Source organism: Thamnophis elegans, chromosome Z (genome assembly GCF_009769535.1).
Source record: "Thamnophis elegans isolate rThaEle1 chromosome Z, rThaEle1.pri, whole genome shotgun sequence".
NCBI lineage: Eukaryota > Metazoa > Chordata > Lepidosauria > Squamata > Colubridae > Thamnophis > Thamnophis elegans.
This window is the reverse complement of record NC_045558.1, coordinates 126,384,862-126,398,025: the sequence shown is the minus strand read 5'-3', so window position 1 is coordinate 126,398,025 and position 13,164 is coordinate 126,384,862. Positions and strand designations below refer to the sequence as shown.

The window sequence follows — 13,164 nt, the reverse complement described above, 5'->3', positions numbered from 1 at the left end:
CCTGACGTCACCCGGTGGTTAAACCCCGCCCCCTCCTTCGGCACGTGACCGACGCAGAGGGCGCCTTTTCTTTCTAAACCTGCCGTTCCTCCAATTGGCTCTAGGGAGCGGTTCCGGCCCGCTTGAATAAATAGCTCCGCCTCACTCTCTGTCACGTGACCTTCTCCACTCCACGTGCTGCTCTTTCTCTCCAAGGATTGCTGCGGATTCTCTCGGTGGGTGCAGGGAAGCCTCGCGTCCGGCGTGGTGAGAGCCGAACGTTGCTTAAAATAAAAATTACTATTGTTTTTTTTTTAAAGTAAGGTTTTTCCTAATTGCATTTCATCCACAAGCGAGCCAGGGTCGATATCCCGGCCTTCCATTTTTTTTGCATTTTAAAAAAATAAATAAATTCCCCCTCCCGTGCATTTTTAAGAATGGGGTGGCAGGTAGAAATTCAACAGGGTTAGCTTCCAAAGGACGTCTGCACCCTCTTGTCGGAAGGGGTGGGTGGGTTAGAAAACAATGCCCCTGAGCAAGTTATGAATGCAAAGCGAACCTTACTACCCATGTTCCCCAGTCACTGACTCGTTATGGAGGGATTGTATTTGATATTGCCAAAACAATGGAAAGAGGTTTTAATCAAAATGAGAATAGAGCTGGAAGGGACCTTAGAGGTCCTCTAGTCCAACTCCCTGCTCAAGCAGGAGACTGTCCAGCCTCTTCTTAAAAACCTCCAGTGATGAAGCACCCACAACTTCTGGTGGCCGGCCGTTCCGCTTGTTAATTGTTAGGAAGTTTGTCCTTAATTCCAGGTTACTTCTCTCCTTGATTAGTTTCCAACCATGGTTTCTTGTCTTGCTTTCTGGTGGTTTGGAAAAATAAGTTGACCCCCTCTTCTTTGTGGCAGCCCCTCAAATACTGGAATACCTATCTTGTCGTACCCCCCAAAAACGCCTCCTTTTCTCTAGACCAGTGGTTCCCAGCGTGGGACCCACGCCTCACAGGCGGGAAATTAGATTTTTAATGAGGGGCAATTTGAACCTTGTTTAAGCCAAGTTAATGGCCTTTTAGGCTTCCTCCACCGGAGTAGAGTTCTTTCGCTTGTTAAGTAAAGTAAGAATTATATGTTTGGGGGGGGGGGTTGCCTCAGGATTTTAGAGATGCTTAGGTGGGCATGGCCAAAAAAAGGTTGGGAACCACTGGTCTAGACAAACCCAGATGATGCAACCATTCTTGATGTGTTTTAGTCTCCAAGTCTTTCCTTATCTCAATTGTTCTCTGTGCTTTTTCCAAAGTCTCAACATTTTTTTTAAGTAACTAGTGACCAAACTTGGATTCAGTATTCTAAATTGTGCTCTTACTAAGATTTTATAAAGCGATACTAATATTTCACATGATATTGATTCTATGCCTGTGTTACTTTTTTATTTCACTCTTATCACTTTTAAAAAATGTTAAAAAACATTGAAAAATGCACCTAATTTATCAGAGGCTTATTTCAGAATGTTGCAAACATTTCAAATACTGAATTTCTTCTATTGGTAATTTAAAGAAAAAGATGGTTCCTTAATTCTCAGCCTTTTTTCCCTCTGATTTAGATTTGGCTTTAAATCTGCATGTAAATATAACTTTGGGAGAAATATACTTAGGGACCACACTATGAAAAGATGACGTCGTATATTGCTATTCAGTCGACATTTAATAAGCTTAATGAGTGAATTAATTCCATAGAGATATGTATATATCTTTGTTTCCTCCTAATTATGGATTTTTTTAAAGGTTTAGACTGTTTAATCACTATGACTTAGGAATTCTTTTTTCTTCCATGTATAATCAGTGTTAAGTATCCATACTATTCTTTTATTTCACTATTTTGATAAAACAATATCAAAAGGGAGAAGCTACATGCAAAGCTGCCTTAAAACCTCAGAGAAGAAGGGATATAATACAATACATAAATGTATTTATGGAGATTAATACTTTTCAAATCTGAACTTTCAAAGAATTTATAGCCCTAGGAAAGGAACTTGTGGTACAGAGGGAAAAAAAGAGCTGAATATTTTTTTTTTTGACAAAGCAATCAACAGGCTAAGAGTTAACCAACATTGGGAGTGGGGGGGGGGATAGCCAGTAAATATTTTTTGCAATATAATTGTTACATAGTGAAAGAGAGAAGGAAGATAATGTTGTTGTAAGAAATAAAGTTTGTTTGCTTTATTTTTGGAGGTTCCTATGCAAACAATAGAGCCTGCAGTATCATGGTTAAAGTGTGATATCTCAGAAACTGGAATAACAATAATAAAAAAAAATTGTGTGCGTTGCAGAGCAAATAGCTCCAGCATAATCTTTTATTTTCAGGCATGTTGCAATGAAAAGGGCCAGCTTCTCATTTTTATTGTTGGGACTCAGAGGCATTCCTAGAAAATTAAAAATGCCACAGCCTGGGATCATGGTTTAAAGCAGGCATGTCCAAACTGTGGCCTACAGGACACATTTGGCCCTGAACAGCTAATAATACAATCCCATAAACTTTTAACATTATGTCCTCTTTATATTATATATTTAATACGTGGCCCAAGATAATTCCTCTTTACTCAGTCTGGCCCAGGCAAGCCACAAGGTTGGACATGCTTATTTTAGGAAGATCTAGAGATCAGTTTTCTGAATCCTTAGGGCAGGAGTCTGCAACCTTAAACACTCCAAAGAGCTATTTGGACCTGTTTCCATAGAAAACAAAACAACAGGAGCCACAAAACCTGGGTTGGCATGGCCAACTCAAAGTCATTCCTACCCAGTCATATCACACACACACACAAACACCACAGCTATGCCTACCCAGGTTTCATGGATGTTTTTTGTGGAAAATGGGTCTCCCCCCCCCATTTCTGTTTTTTTTCTCTCTTTACTTCCTTCCTTTCTCCTCTCCTTTCCTTTCCCTCTTCCTTTTTCTTTCTTTCTTTCTCTCATTGAATCCAAAATAAAGTTATTAATTGTGGGAAATTGCTTCTCTGTAATCTTTTCACAGTGAACTCTTTAATTAATAGAAGCTGGCAAGATTGTACTAACAGCAATAGCATATATATTTCGAATTTGACAATATAATACATTATCCAAATTTTTTAAAAAAATCTTATTTTCACATGCATTTTGGCCATCTCTGTTATTTCCTTTAAACAACAGACTTTCTTCCAGTTTGTGCCTTCTGGCAAACTGCAGTTTTTTGGGCAAGAAATCTAGCTTGCCAATGCTTTCGTCATAGATCTGAGAGAGTTTCTTTCTCTTTTTCTTTCTTTCTTTCTTTCTTTCTTTCTTTCTTTCTTTCTTTCTTTCTTTCTTTCTTTCTTTCTTTCTTTCTTTTTCTCTCCCTTTTCTCTCATTTATTTCCCTGTCTTTTCCTTGTCTCTCATTCTCTTCCCCCAGCTCACTCTCATTTCTCTCTCCCCCTTCTCTCTCTCTCAATTGTTTCTCTCTTTTCCCCTCTCTCATCCTCATTCTCCATTTTTTCTCATTTCTCTCTTTCTCCTCTTTTCTCTCTCATCTCTTTCTCCCATGTGCGCGTACAAGCAGGATACTCTCCTGGGCCGGGATCACGCCGGGAATGGCGACGACTCCTCTCGCTGCAGCCTCTGCGCAGTGAGGTGAGTAGCCAGCTGTGCTGCTGAGTAGAGCCCAAGCTCTTCTCTCCCTGCATCTGGCGATGGCGGCTGAGTTCCCCCCCATCCCCCTCCTTCCTGAGCCAACACAAAGGGGACCTTGGCTGGCTCTGAACTGCCCGCGAAGGCTGCTGAATCGTAAAAAGCAGCCAGTCGTGGGCAGTGCAGAGAAAATGCTAGGGGGTGCTTCCGCTATGTGACTCTGCAGAGAGGCTCAAGCCTTCTTGGAGCAGAGAGCAGGTTACGCGACCGGGTTGGCAGTGAGCCGCAAGAGAGGGGGTCAAAGAGGGGGCATGCAGCTCCAGGGCCATGGGTGGCTGACACCCGCCTTAGGCCTTCCCGCTAGCAGGAGCGTGCTCACAGTATATAGATAGTCCTTGACCATTCGTTTAAAGAAGGTTTGAAGTTACAAGGTTGCTGAAAATTGTGACGACCCATGCTTGAATTTACAGCCATCCCCTGCAGTCATGTGATTGTGTTTTGGCACTTTGCAACCAGCTCACATTTACGACAATTGCAGCATCCTGGAATCACACAACCACTTGCAACCTTCCCAGTCAATTTCTGACAAAGTCGGTGGGCCAAGTCGGATTCACTTAATGACCATGTGATTAATGAGCACAGTACAAGTGTGTTGTAAAAGCAGGTCTTGTCGTGTGATGAGTCATTTAATGACAGCATCATTTAGTGGCAAAAAATTCTGGTCCCAATTGTGGCTGTAAGCCAAGGTTCTGTTGATGCTCTCAAAATTAAAACTGTCCCCATCGGCAGAAAACATGCTCTGTTTTTTTTTCAAACGCGCTTCCAGCACTGCAGAATAAAGCACATTAATTTTATTTTTAGTAGCTGCATTAGGTGGTTGGCTTCTGTTCAGCTTTGGATCAGCTGAGATGCTTTGATCCTGTTTGAAAGTAAAGCTCTCCCTCATCCAGGTTTCTCCTGCAAAGGAGACAATGGCGTTTGGCAGGCAGCCATCCTCTTATCATTTGCTTTGAGGAAAATGATACCCATGTAGGTCAAAGAGGCGGTCGTGGGCATCTTAACTATTTAAACGATTGGCTCGCCTGCCTTCTATTCTCGTTAGGGACTGGTTGGCCCAAAGTAACATCAGCCAATGAAATGGTTGCAGCCTTCTTAGCAGCCCATTTATTCTTTCTAAGAACAGAAGTTTTGATGTGGATGGGATTCTTTCCAAACTGATAGAATCCGGTGACAAAGGAATCATTTTTGTGGGGCCAGGAAGGTGGGTTGCTGATGGAAGAGAGGAACAGTCAGGGATGGGCTTCAAAAATTTCAGCAACGGGTTCTCTATGCGGTTGCTGGGTGGGCGTGGCCTAGTCAGCCTCCTGCACCACGCCAGGGGGAAGCATTTTTGCCTTCCCCAGGCTCTGGAGGCCTTCCGGGTGGCCTGTTCCCGCCTCCCCGCCTCTGTGTGGGCCCTGCACTTAATCTCTCATCTAAAACAGGCCGCGTGGATATTCCTGAGGGAGGGGGGTGGGGTGGGGTGGCAGTGGTGGGGTGAACGGGGCCAGCCAAGGGTGGGATTTGGAAGTTCTCTGAACTGGCCATAACTTTAGCTATGGGTTCTCCCGAACCTGGGCGAATCGTAGCAGCCCACCCCCGAGAACAGTGGATGCATTTGGAGGAGGAGAAGGGGGGGCTCACGGGATATTCTGAGGGAAAAGAAAGCTTGTTTTGGATATTAAGTAGGGGCACAGAAGGCAGTATTGCAGGCTAACACTGCCCACTGCCAAAAGTTTGATCCTGGACAGCTGAAGGTTGACTCGGCTTTCCATTCTTCTGAGGTCACTAGAATGAGTACCCAGATGGTTGAGGGAAATACGCTGACTGTAAACCACCTGCAGAGTATATGATCCATGGTGGTTAGGGTGGTTAGAGTGCAGTACTGCAGGCTATTTCTGCTGACTGCCAGCTGCCTGCAATTTAGCCGTTCAAATCACACCATGCTCAAGATTGACGCAACCTTCCATCCTTCCAAGGTTGGTAAAATGAGGACCCAAATTGTTGGGGGCAAGATGCTGACTCTGTAAAGCGCTTAGAGAGGGCTGCAAAGCACAAGTGCCAAGTGCTACATAAGTACTATTGCTACATAGCAGTGTTCTTCTTTTCAAGGAGACGCTACTGTTGAGAAGCCTAGCGTTGGCCAAACAAGGTAGCCGACTTCTTCGTCTGAGACACCTTTGTGGACCTACAATGCCAAAACGAGTGAAGAAGGAAGAAGAAGAGATCCTTCCAGCAGAGGAAGGGACCACAGGTATGGAGTTCAGTCCTAGCCTTAAAACTGGGGTTGATTTGGGAAAGAGAGGTGTCCCTTATTTTATGCTCACTCTATATTTTGGACCCGAGGACCTCCTTGGTGCTCTTTAATCTTTCCAAGTTTACCTCTTTGTTGAATGGCCTCTCGTTTCCTTCAGCCCTTTTCCTCCAACCACAGATTGTAATTTGTCAAATTTGTGACATTTTGATATGATGAGCCCCCAACCAAGTGGTGGAATTCAGCAGGTTCTGACAGGTTCTGGAGAACCGGTAGCGGAAATTTTGAATAGTTCGGAGAACTGGCAAATGCCACCTCTGGCTAATCTCAGAGTGGTTTGGGAATGGAGATTTTGCAATATCCTTCCCCCAGGAGTAGAGAGGGAATGGGAATTTTGCAGTTTCCCTCCCCTGCCACACCCACCAAGCCACGCCCACAGAACCAGTGGTAAAAAAAAAGGAATTTCACCACTGCCCCAACCTATATCTTCTGTCTGATGCTGGGAATGGAGGAAGGGGGAGAATAAAATGGAAGGAATATTTAATTGTGACATTTCATAGGGACTGGACTACATCAGTCAAACTTGCTCAGGACTCAAATCCAGCAGATCACAGTAGAGCACGATGTGTGGACTTCAAGTCCCAGAATTCCCCAGTCAGCATGCAGGCAGAGGAATTCTGGGAGTTGAAATCCATACATCTTAAGGTTAAGGGTGAGAAACACTGCAGTGTAGATCAAGCAGGAATTGGAATGGGAGAACTCGGATCAGGAGATAATACATCTAGTTCTCGACTTACAAACATTTCTTTGGTAACCGTTAGAAGTTACAACAGCACTGAAAACAGTGACTGGTTTTTACCCATGGTCACATGATCAAAATTTGGAGGCTTGGTTCGTGTTTATGAGAGTTGCAGTGCCCCAAGAGTTACGTGATCCCCTTTTGCGATGGTCTGACAACCAAAGTCCAGGGGGAAACTAGATTCACTTAACAACTGTGTTACGGACTTAACAGCTGCAGTGATTTATTTAACAACCGTGACAAGATAAGTCATAAAATGAGACAGAAACTCACTTCACAACTGTCTTGCTTAGCAACATAAATTTTGAGCTCAAATTGTGGTCCTAACTACCTGTCAAATCCTTTCCCAATCTTGATTAGAACATGACTCTCGTGCTGAAAATGAAGTAACCCATATCTGTAGAAAATGAGCCAAATTTTAAAATCAGTCTTACCTGATTACAGTTAAGTCGTTGAGTTACAAGCACAGAATTTGAGCCCAAAATCTATGTTGCTAAGTGAGACTTTTCTTAAGTGAGATTTGCCCCATTTTACAACCTGTATTGCCACAGTTGTTAAGTGAATCATTCCCATTTGTTCAGTTAGTCACACGGTTGTTAAGTGAATCTGGCTTCCCCAGTGTCAGACAGTCGGAAAAGCTGGTCGCATGACCCTGGGACACTGCGACCGTCATAAATAGGAACCGGTGGCCTGAATTTTGATCATGTGACCATAGGGATGCTGCAACGGTCATAAGTATGAAAAAAGGTCATAAGTCGCTTTTTTGGGTGCTGTAATTTTGAACAGTCGTTAGCTGAATGGTTGTAAATCGAGGAATGTCTCTGTTTCCAGTGGCGTTTGATTTTCATCAAACAATGGTGGGTTGCTCTTACTGTCGCTGCAGGTACGCTGATCACGGTCTGTTCTTGCACCCGCCTGATGTGCGCTGCGCATGCATACGCAATCCACCGCCCCTGCGGCAACCAGCAGCTTGTTGGGGCTCGCGCAGGCATCGCACGCTGTGCTCACATGCGCACTTTGCCATTTGCTATAAAAACAGCTATAGAGCCGCGGGTGGGCCGAACGAGCCACCGCAGCGGTCTCAGCTGCTCCCGGACATGACCGTACGGCCATACCCATAGCAACCCACCTCTGAAGCAAACACCTGTTCCTCCTCCTGTAATGTTGTGTCTTGTTTCTCTTTCCCTCAGAGCCAGAGCCTAAAAAGGCGATGGGCGATGCACCGAAACCAGAGAAAGAGGCCGATGGTCCAATCTTATACCAAGATCCTCCTGATAAGCTCACTACACCCAGTGACAAAAAATACACTATGAAGATCACATCCTGGAACGTAGATGGCATCCGAGCCTGGTTCAAGAAGAAGGGCCTGGAGGTAACTCAAGAGGAGAATCCACCATTTTGTTTTCCTACTTGTTTTTTCCACGCTGGGTATGACGGCGATGGTTTTTCCTCTACCCCCCCTCAAAAGAGGGACGGAGAATGTCATAAAAAGATAATCTGCATTTAGACATCACACATTGAATAAAATATCCTTTATTGTCAGTCTTCTGGGTACACAATGGCACACACTAAAACGAAATTCCGATGCCCACTAGATGGAAAAGAAGGGGGAGAAAAACAGCACCCACCAAACACTGTTGCCATCCCTAAGAAAATAGATTGGGAGGGGGAATTGCAAAAATTTGGTCTAATTGGGATTGACTCTTAATGAAGACATGTCATGTAATTTTACAGGGGGTCCTCATTTAATAATGCTAATTGGGGCTAGAAACTCCGTTGTTAAGCAAAACAATCATAAGTCGGAAAACCACATGCTCACATTGCTTAGCAACTCCAATTCCGGTTGCCATTGTTAAGTGAGGATTTCATGTGATTGTGACTTATGACTTCCTGCCGGCTTCCCCATTGATTTTGCTTGTGGAATTTGGCTTCCCCAATGCTGGCTTCCCCATTGATTTTGCTTGTCACAAATTGTGATCATGGGACACCATAATGTCTGGAACTTCAAGGACTGGTTGCTAATGCCATTCCTTCAGTACCAGTGTAAGTTCAAATGGCCACTGAACAAGTAGTCATTAAACGAGGACCACAGCAATACTATATTGAAACTGTGGCAGGTGGAACTTTTGGGTTTTGCCTAAGGGCATATAATTCTATTGTTTTATTTAATTAAATAATATACAGGTGGTTATTGACTTGCAGCAGTTCTTTTAGTGACCATTCGAAGTTAACGACGGCACTGAAAAAGGTGACTTATGACCGATTTTCACACTTACGACTGTTATAGTACTCCCAAGGTCACGTGATCAAAATTCAGAAGCTTGGCAGCTGATTCATATTTATGACGGTTGCAATGTCCCAGCGTCACGTGATCCGCTTTAGTGACATTCTGAGGAGCAAAGTCAGTGGGGAAGCCAGATTCACTTAACAATCAGGTTACTAACTGAACAACTGTAGTGATTCACTTAACAACTGTAGCGAGAAAGGTGGTAAAATGGGGCAAAACTCACTTAGCAAATGTCTCACTTGGCAACATAAATTTTGGGCTCATTTGTGGTCGTAAGTTGAGGACTACCTCATGATCTGTTATTAATTTTTTAATTGGCCACACGCTTTCACACATCTGGAGGGGGTTTGTGCTGGGGAAGGCTGTTTGTTGCAATTCATTGTGGATATTGAATGAAAACAATATCTGCATTGTTGCAGGCCATAAAAAAAAAATTATAAAAATAGTGTGGCGGCGTAACCAGCAGTGGAGAAGGGAACAGGCAGTCCCCCATGGTGCTACTAGCAACCAGCTTGGTTGAAATTATCAAGGCGGTGTTGTTTTTATATCCCCTTGTGTTCAAACAACCTCTCTTGGGTGAAGGAGTAGAACGACTGCCAGTTTGAACTGAGGTAACGGAATATGAGGCAGCTGGCAGTTGGAACAGAGTTCTTTTTAGGTGGGGAGGGAAGGGGTAGACTGTCTAACTTCTTAGTATCCGAATGTGTTAACATAAGGCAACTGGCAGTTAGAACGTAGTTCTTTGCCAGTGGGGAGGGGGAGTAGAACTCCTTAGCATCAGAGCGTGTTAATTACTGTATGGATAGGATGGTTTCGAAAAATCCTTTCTTAGCAAGCACCTGGGAGCCAAAAGGAACATACATGCCAAATTTCAAGTTTGTAGGCTTTCCGGTTCTGGAGATATGATGAATGAATGGTATTTGGCTTTTATACGTATAGATTATATTATACTAATTATATTCCCTGCAGTGGGTGACTGAAGAGGACCCTGATGTGTTGTGCTTACAAGAAACAAAATGTACAGAAAAACAGTTGCCTGCTGAGATTCGGGATCTGGCCGAATACCCCCATAAATTTTGGGCCTGTTCTACTGACAAGGAAGGCTACAGCGGCGTGGCTATGCTCTCCAAGAACAAGCCTCTAGATGTCACTTATGGGATAGGTAGGGACTTCTCCATCTTTATTTTGGGATCTTAGTTCCTCTTAGACTGGTGAATTATCCCCTACAAAAGCATAAGCAGTGAATCTTTGTTGCCTTGGGGGAAAAAAACACTCTGTTCTTTGGTGGTGGTGGTGGAGGGAATAAGCTGAGATAGAAGAGAGCATGCTTAAGGATTTTAAGCCAGATCTCCAGGTTGCTGTCCAATAAAAGGGCTTTCCCAGGTGGCTGAGCCTATTGTAGATACTGTTTTGAAAGAACGCCTGTGTCATGTTTTACAGCAAGTGAACTCAAGGTCCCAGGGGCCACATCCGGCCCTCGGGGTGCTTGGATCTGGCCCGCAGGGCCGCCTTTGAAACAGCAAAGGAACAACTCATGGTGCCTCTGCGAGCGAAAACAGCCTGGCCGTGCAGCATGTGGCCTCCCCAGCCTCCATTTTCACTGGCAAGGGCTGCAGGCAAAAATGGAGCCTTGATGAGTGACGTGGGGCTGGCCACCCCCACCTTGGCCACCCCCACTTCCCGAGGTCAAAACACAACCCTGATGCGGCCTTTAATGAAAGTCAGTGGAGAAGCCAGGTTCATTTAACAACCAGTTTACTAACTTTATTAACTTTAGTGATTCACTTAACAAATGTGGCCAACAGATGTCTCAATTAACAACGGGAATTTTGTGCTCAGTTGTGGTCGTACATTCAGGACTAGTCATAATGGGAAAGGCGGGGAATTGTCAGGTGGATGACACCCAACTGGGAAAGGCTGGAACATGTCTTCCTCTGATTGTGCTTGTTCAAAATCAACATTGCTCTTCGGTCTCTTCTGTACTGTTACTGCAGGTGAAGAAGAGCATGACAAAGAAGGCCGGGTTATCACAGCGGAGTTCCCCTCCTACTTCCTGGTGACCGCCTATGTGCCCAACGCCGGTCGGGGACTGGTGCGCCTGGAGTACCGCCAACGTTGGGATGAGGCCTTCCGCTCTTACCTGGAAGGCCTGGTTGCCCGCAAGCCTCTTATTCTGTGCGGCGACCTCAATGTAGCTCACCAGGAGATCGATTTGAAGAACCCCAAAGGAAATAAGAAGAATGCGGGCTTCACTCCAGAAGAGCGGGCTGGTTTCACCCAACTGCTGGAAGCTGGCTTTGTCGACACTTTCCGGCATCTCTATCCTGACACCCCCAATGCCTACACTTTCTGGACATATATGATGAATGCCCGGGCTAAGAATGTGGGATGGAGGCTTGATTACTTTGTAATCTCCAAAGAGCTCCTGGAAGGTTTGTGTGACAGCAAGATCCGCTCCTCAGCCTTGGGGAGTGACCACTGCCCCATCACCCTCTATGTGGCCGTGTAACCCATGCAGACAAGGCCCAGCCCTATTGTAGCTTCAGTGGGAAAAGAAAAAGTTAAAATTATGTCTATGACTACTCAACCCTAATTTTAGAGCAGTGTTTTTCAACCATGGCACCCTTCAGACGTGTGGACTTCAACTCCCAGATCTCCTGAGTGGCTGACTGGGGAATTCTGGGAGTTGAAGTCCACTTGTCTTAAGGCAGTGATGGCGAAGCTTTTTCGTACCAGCGTGCCAACCTGCGTGCTGGAAATAGCATGCAAAACCATCCCACGAGGAACGTGCTGCCTCGTTGGTCTTCCCACGTGCAGGAGCAACAAAACCCAAGAGCAGCATTCCATCGCACGTGTGCGCTAGTACCCAAATTTATGGTTACTGGCGCAGATGCGACAAACAGCTGGCCATCACACATACATGCAATGGAAAGCCGGATATTCGGGGGCCAGTGCACACATGCGCACTGGGACACTACTCTTCCAGAATTCGGCACTCCCATGTGCACGAAAACCAGCTGGCCAGCATGTGTATGTGCACAGATACATGGAAGAGGAGGAGTGAGGCTGTGCATTCCTCGCGCGGTGGTTTTGCGTGTTGTTTCTGGCACGTATGCCATAGGTTCGCCACCACTGTCTTAAGGTCGCCAAGATTGAAAAACACTGCTCCAGAGTCAGGATCTGAATCCTTTTCCATAAGGTAAGCTACTCCCAGGCTGCTAATAGGGTTCCTCAATGTAATTTTGTTTTTTTCAAAAGGCATATGTGGCCACTTTGGGGTTAAATGGAAATAAACTCTTTGAGTTTCTTCTGCCTGCTCAAGTTCTCCAGAGAAAATGGCTTAAAACAGGTGGAGAACTGTGGCCATTTTATGACCTGTGGACTTCATTCAACTCCCAGAATTCCTGATCCAGCATAGCTGCCTCAGGAATTCTGGGAGTTGAAGGCCACAAATCATAGACCCCATATTTCTCCACCTCTAGCTTAAAAGGTGGGATTGGAGCAGGATGGGTGCAAGCTATTAAAAGCATCCATTGATTCCGGAGATAGCAAGGATCATACTGGAGTCTTCTAGTGTTTGCAAAATAAAAAATAAAAAAAAATATGGCTAAGTGGAGGCATTACTCCACTGCTCTTGTTCTCCAGATGTTAGCTATCTTCCGCGTTTTGAGTATTGCCCCTCATGAAAAAGTAGCCTGCCTTCCTTCATTTTATTTTCCCCTTCCCACTGCTTTGAGAAAGGTGGAATTCACCGAGATGTATTTTGATTTCCCAGAAAACATTAAACTTTCCTAATATAAATCAACCAAGCTTGTCTCATTTTCTACCCGGAATGCTATCTTTTAGCAATTTCAGCGTGGTCTTTTAAGCAATAACTTCCTTTAGCTTTCAATTTTATCTCCACCTGACGGTCAATGTAATACAGAAGAATTTCCCATCTGAGTTGGTTTTCATACTGACTTTGGTAGTTACATGTTCTACTAGCTAGATATGCGTGCTTCACAACGAAACTCTGATCAGGCTATGCAGGAGAAATTCAGTTCACAATCCGTTGGCTCGGTGGTCGGTAATTAAAATACATAAGGGAATATTGCTCCCACCGCCTTGAGTCCAGAAGCAGTTCCATAGGTGGAAGGCATAGACATTTTGGTGAGGTACTAACATTTAG

The 13,164-nt window shown here is 44.7% G+C and overlaps 1 protein-coding gene across 2 annotated transcripts; it reads left to right on the top strand.

Annotated features, from left to right (window-relative positions):
- Window positions 1-135: 135 nt before the first annotated feature.
- Window positions 136-12,801, top strand: APEX1 (apurinic/apyrimidinic endodeoxyribonuclease 1). 2 transcript variants are annotated; one of them, XM_032237640.1, is made up of 5 exons: window positions 136-215; window positions 5,769-5,910; window positions 7,900-8,081; window positions 9,966-10,158; window positions 10,991-12,801. In XM_032237640.1, the coding sequence occupies exons 2-5, from the start codon at window positions 5,850-5,852 to the stop codon at window positions 11,503-11,505; spliced, it is 951 nt and encodes a 316-aa protein (XP_032093531.1). In that variant the 5' UTR covers window positions 136-215; window positions 5,769-5,849; the 3' UTR covers window positions 11,506-12,801. The 2 variants fall into 2 exon arrangements, with proteins under 2 accessions (XP_032093531.1, XP_032093530.1); XM_032237639.1 differs by having other exon boundaries at window positions 143-246.
- Window positions 12,802-13,164: the final 363 nt, after the last annotated feature.

Excerpts from the sequence above, each read along its gene's own strand:
- APEX1 (XM_032237640.1), top strand. The coding sequence starts at position 5,850 with ATGCCAAAACGAGTGAAGAAGGAAGAAGAAGAGATCCTTCCAGCAGAG. Across the intron at positions 8,082-9,965 it reads TCAAGAAGAAGGGCCTGGAG|TGGGTGACTGAAGAGGACCC; the intron begins GTAACTCAAGAG and ends TATTCCCTGCAG. Across the intron at positions 10,159-10,990 it reads AGATGTCACTTATGGGATAG|GTGAAGAAGAGCATGACAAA; the intron begins GTAGGGACTTCT and ends CTGTTACTGCAG.